At 52.6% G+C, this 6,000-nt stretch overlaps 1 protein-coding gene across 1 annotated transcript in view; it reads right to left on the bottom strand.

The window, feature by feature from the left end:
* The window catches only part of FGF2 (fibroblast growth factor 2), a 43,958-nt gene extending 38,198 nt beyond the window's left edge, over window positions 1-5,760 (bottom strand). The window contains exon 1 of the mRNA XM_081303109.1: window positions 5,449-5,760. Within this exon, the coding sequence (XP_081159235.1) occupies window positions 5,449-5,626 (178 nt within the window). The 5' untranslated portion in view covers window positions 5,627-5,760. The remainder of the gene's footprint in view (window positions 1-5,448) is intronic.
* Window positions 5,761-6,000: the final 240 nt, after the last annotated feature.

Raw genomic sequence — 6,000 nt, forward strand, 5'->3', positions numbered from 1 at the left:
CCTCCAGCCACAGCCCACCTCCTCCAGGTACCCCGCAGTTCATCCCACCAGGGTCAGTTCACTGACTGGGTTGGGGCTCCTGTAACTCAGTCATTTCTCCTCCAAACCTTCTTGCACTGTCTCACACGTGAGCTTTTGGAGGACACCACGTCTAAACCATAAAGAAATACACCTACTACACACGCACACAGCCATTCCAGAGGTCTATAAATGGTCAGTGTGAAGGTGACACTGGGCACGAAGGGTGACAGAGGATCACACACAAGTTGAATGCTGAGTACCGGCTGCCTGTTGCCACCAGGCTCTCCAAGTCTCTCCAACTAAACCCATCCAACAGGGGTTCAGGATAGGGCCAGGCTGGCCCCCGAGAACCACAGTCCAGGGCTCCCTGGAGGACGTTTCTGGGAGTCACCACTGTGAGTTCATCTCCTCAAGTTCCTGTGTCTGCAAGTGACCTAGTTGACAGGGTCTCCCTGGCCTAAGTTATTACAGAGAAAGTTGAACAGGAAAGGATTCAAAAAAGCTGGCCTAACAGGGGTCATTCCAGGGAAGGCCGAAGGTCCCGGCACACAATGGCCTTTCCTAGCAACACTCTGCTGACAAGTATCAGTCCCACTATTTTGCCAAAACCCAAGTGGTGATGACGTGCTACTGCTGACAGTAATAGCAGAGCAGACCCCTGATCTTGGAATGCAGAAAACGGCAAGCTCAAAAGTAACTCACAAGACACCTGTAGGAATGGCAAAGGCCAAGCAACTGCTGGCTTGCCCTGCCCCCCCCATCTCACCCAGCCCCGCCCCCTCACAGACGTGTGCTACACACCAAGGGACTCAGGAGGGGTGTCTGGAAAATCCATGCTGGTCAGGAAAGACACGCAAACACTAGGGCACACCTGCTGCCACACTGTAGACAAGCCTCCTGCACTTGGGAACAGCGGTGGTAACAAGTGATACCTTAAGTGGCCTTTGTTAGCATCGCTGACTGCAGTTTCTCAGAATCAATGAGTACACAAAGTCAGTTTTTGCTTATAATGCATAAAGAATGGTTGTTTTGTTTCTTACAGCTGAAACATTTTATTTCCAAATTAAAACTTTAAAAGTATGGCCATCAGAGTAAAACAGCATCATAAATCAAAACGGGGATCTCAGACGACCGCCCGGCACTGTGGAGGTCTAGCACTGTTGAGGTCTCTTACATAATGGCTATTTTATAACCACCAGCAAGAGCCCTCAGGGCATGTCGTGAGGGCCGCTGCCTTCCCTGAGCTGAAGTCACTTGGCACAGAACGCGTCTTAAAGACTCCAAGGTGTGGTAACATCTGTGACTCATGAATTGTCCTTTCGTTGCTGGACCGATTACGTGATTTCCAGCATTAAAAACGCTATTAGACTCTGACTTCATTTGTTGACTACATACAAACAGTATTCAGTAAACATCATGTTCGTTAAGGCAAACTAGGGGGATCACCTAGACAGACCACCAAGGAAGGTGAGGATGAGCGTCCTTAAACGAAGGGTCTCCGCTGACACGGGGCAATATGAGAAGGTAAGGTGGCTTTGCCCAAAGACAGAACCGGAGGAACCTTGAGCTAGCAGAAACCCCCAAGGGCTGGGCAGCGCAGCACTCAGAAAGGGCGGAAGCCCCACCAACGGCGCAGGGATGCTCTGACTGAAGGAGGGGAGCAGGAGGGTAGGGAGGCAGGACCAGGTGGGCAAGAAGTGGGCAGGAGGTGAATCCACAGGGGAACTCAGACAAGGGGACCCCTCCTGAACTCAATCTCCAGGTGAGCTGGGGGTCTGGAGCCCCCTTTGAGTTTCACGTCCCGTGATGTTATGAACTGTGTTTCCTGGAGCATGTGTAGTGTCAAAGAGAAGGGACTCACCACCCAGGACCCCACCCCTTCCCCAGGCAGGAGGGGTAGGCCCTGGGTCTCTCCAAGCCTTGATGTCCTCTGGTGCCTGGAAGCAGAACAGTGTGAACGGCAGGCAGTCACCTCCTGGGAGAAGCCCAGGGCAGATGTAGCCCTTCTGACTGCCTCGTTTTTGGCCTCTAGGAGAACATCTGGAATAAACCGAACGCTAACATGTGCATAGGCAGCATATATTCACCCACTGCTGCAGCACGGGATGGACGTGCTGCTTGGGATCAAATGTTCTCTCCTGTGTTTGCCGCCAGCTTCGCAGCTTCAGAGCACACCCAGTACACTACACGCCCATGGCCAGAGAGCGGGCCTGCTGAGATCCAGCAGCCACCAGGACAGCCAAGGGCAGCACACATGCTGGACTCTGCAGCCCTTTGACCTCTGCTTCTATCAAGGCTCAGTCAAATGGTGGGACCAGCCAGGAAATGGAAATACCCAGAGTGACTCCAACTGAGTTCAGCAACACGGAGCAGGGAGACATGTGTGTATTGGGTCTTCTCCTCCTATCTCTGTTTTCACAGTTTCCCTGCCCCACACCCGCACCCACCAGGCACCCACCATTTACACCACAGTCTTCGAAGCAACCCTGTCCAAACTCCACTCCTGCTCTGTCCTGGGGTAAGAACTGCACTCATACTTCAAGTTCAAAAATGGTTAAACTCGGCCATTAGCATTTTAGAAGATCTGGGCAGAAAGTGTCACGTCAAAGGAATAAATCTCCAAATGACAGGTTTTCAGATCAATGAGACAAAACACACTGAAGAATGGGGCATGACATTTGGATGAGACCATTTTTTTTTTCTTTGCTGGAACTATCCTGTGCGTGCAGTAGGCTCAACCATACTCTGGTAGCTCTACCCACTGTCCAGGGGCACCCTTCCAGGTTACAGCAACTACAGACTTCTCCAAGCATTGCTGAATGTACCCTGGGGGGCAAAATCATCACCCCACCATCGCCATGCCTCATTCAAGAACCACAGTTAAAGTGCAAATGAAAAGCCAAGCCACAGTTGGGAAGAAAACCTTGATGGCTGTTTTCCCAAGGGTAATAATGTGGTATGCAGTTCAGAGCTGCCCCTACTCATAGTGTGTATGTCGTTTTACTGTAAAGAAAAGAGCTTCAGGGGCTGGGGATGGGGCTCAAGCGGTAGCGTGCTCGCCTGGCATGCATGCAGCCCGGGTTCAATCCTCAGCACCACATACAAACAAAGATGTTGTGTCCACCAAAAACTAAAATATATATATATATATTAAAAAATTATTTCTCTCTCTCTTAAAAAAAAAAAGAAAGAAAAGAGCTTCAAAGAAAAAACAATGCACCAGAGTATCCAAAATACTCTAGATGATAATAGAGTATTAAAAAGAGTATCGGGCTGGGGATGTGGCTCAAGCGATAGCTTGCTTGCCTAGCCTGCGCAGGGCGCTGGGTTCGATTCTCAGCACCACATAAAAATAAAGTAAAAGATGTGTGTCTGCCGAGAACTAAAAAAATAAATATTGAAAAATTATCTCTTTCTCTCTCTCTCAAAAAAAAAAAGAAAAAGAAAAAGAAAAAAAAGAGTATCAAGCGAAGCCCCAATTATGAACCTAATCTGAGGAATTCTGCTGTTCTTTAATCATGAAACATGCTTCTTTTTTTTTTAAATATATATATTTTTTAATATTTATTTTTTAGTATCGGCAGACACAACATCTTTGTTGGTATGTGGTGCTGAGGATCGAACCCGGGCCGCACGCACGCCAGGCGAGCGCGCCACCGCTTGAGCCACATCCCCAGCCCCTGAAACATGCTTCTTAAGCAACAGATACTAGAAAAGAATAAAACTGAGACACCTTTGCCCATCAGCTGAGCCAGCCCAACAACTTCAGAGCAAGCTTAAAACAAAGGTAACTGGTTGCTCAAGTAAACGGAACAGAGCAGTGCTAACCCCTATATGAAGTGACAAGCAGCTTCAGTTTTACTGAATAGTGATTCAGCTGTTTAAAATATGGCAGGCCCGAAAAAAAAAATTGATGACCTTCATCTTCTACTGGTTGCTATTTTGGAAGCAATAAATACCCAACTAATACTAATTTATAGTTTCATAGAAGCAAGAGATTCTGGTGTGCTGTTGCACAGTAGCGATGCAGTAGTAATGAGAGAAGACAGCAATGTGTTGCACATTTCACAAAGCTATAAGAGAGGATTTGGGAAATTTTTACCATAAAGAAATGGCAGGTGTTTGAGAGGTAGAAATGTTTGACTTGATTTAAACATTACACAATTTTTTATTGCACATATACTGAAACATCATGCCACCACGATTTTGGTTTTTTATGAGTTTAAAAACTTAAGTATAAAGAAAAGATAGCAAATCTACAAGTGCTTTTCCCATTCCTGTTTGATGGTCATGTTTCTCTTCTTCCTGAGTCAGTGGAATGCCCTGAGCATCCCAAGATAAAGGCAGGGCTGCTGGGCAAGGGAGCTGGGGAACTTGCTGCTCTTTTCTGGAACCCATAAAGGAAGGAATGCCAGGACGAGAGCTTTGAAACAGATGTCTTACCTATTTGCAGAGGGCTGTTTAAAACAGATTCCAGTCTCTTCTCTCTCACTTCAGATCCCAAGGGTTGTAAATTATGCCCTTTTCTTCCTACTTTCTCTTAGACCAGAGGCCCTCCAAGTTCCAGGCAGTGCCCAGATCAGCACTGCCTGGAACTTAGTAATGAAGGTGTTCAACCCTCGCTCCAACGTGGAATTCCCGGGGATGGGGTCCAGCAATGGCCTTAGAGCAAACCCTCCTGGTGATTCCCTAGGCACCCTAGAGTTCGACGACCACTGATCAGGCCAATGTTATTACTATACGCACAAAAAGATCCTTTTTCCAGAAAGCAGAAGTGTAATTCTCATTTCATCCTCCAACCTAGGCCAGGGTAGATTAGCAGCACTCCAAGGAGAAGGACCTGCTCGGCGGTTCAGTGCCGCTCAAGGTCCCAAAGATAACGACTTGGGGGTTAGGCTAGGGCTGTGCACGTCTGTTCATGGTTGAATAAAAGGTCTGTCGCACTTTACTTATGAACAAAGTCCGGAGTCTTTTTTATCTCTTTTCGCTCCGGCTCTTTCAACGTTCATCAGGAGGGAAAGAAACCTGCGCGGGTGGGTACTGTGCCAGATGCCTCGCGTCTCACTGAGTGGGAATGCAACAGCAGGAGGTGGGAAAGGTATTTTCCCCATGAAGAACACTTAATCCTGCCCTAGTCCCTCGGGTCTGGGACCCTGGGTCCACCGCAGTCACTCGATGGGGACGCGGCTGGCTCCCCAGCGGGGTCTCCTCTCGGCCTCCGGCATCGCGACGCCACCAGGGGAGGGGCGCGAGGGGAGGGGCGCCCCCGCTCGGCGCAGGGGGACCGTCCACTCGGGGAACCCGCAGCCCGGCAGCTCGGAAAGAGGCCACCGACCCCGGAGGCGGGAGAGGAGAGGGCGCGGGGCGCAGGCCGGGAGGGCGCCCGGACGGGGACGGGGACGGGACCGGGGACGGGACGGCACTCACTGTGGGGGTCGCTCTTCTCCCGGACCCCGTCCACTCGGCCGTCGGGGTGGATGCGCAGGAAGAAGCCTCCGTTTTTGCAGTAGAGCCGCTTGGGGTCCCTGAAGTGGCCGGGCGGGAAGGCGCCGCCGCCGCCGTCCTCGGGCAGGGCGGGCAGCGTGGTGATGCTGCCGGCTGCCATGGCCCCGCCGGGGTCCCTCCGGGCCGCCCGGGCCGCCGGAGCCGCCGCGCCCCGGCCCCGGCCCCGGCCCCCGACCCGCTCGGCGCCCCGGCCGCGGCCCCCCAGCCTCCCGTCCGGCGGCGCGCGGCCGCGGGCCCCCAGCCTCGGGCCGCCGCGCTGTCCCGCCGCCGCCGTGGGCCCCAGTGCGCCGCCCGCCGCCGCGCCCGCCCCCCGGCTCGGCTCGGGGCGGCTCCGGGCGCGCGGACACGCAGGCGCGCGACCCGCCCGGCCCCCGCCCGGCCCCCGCCCGCGCACCGGGGCCCCGCGGCGACTCCGACCGCCCAGCGCGCGGGCTGGACGCCCGACCTCCGCGCCCGGCCCCTCTGCGCTGGTGG

The sequence above is a fragment of the Spermophilus citellus genome (assembly GCF_964194105.1).
Source record: "Spermophilus citellus genome assembly, chromosome: 8".
In the NCBI taxonomy this organism is placed as follows: domain Eukaryota; kingdom Metazoa; phylum Chordata; class Mammalia; order Rodentia; family Sciuridae; genus Spermophilus; species Spermophilus citellus.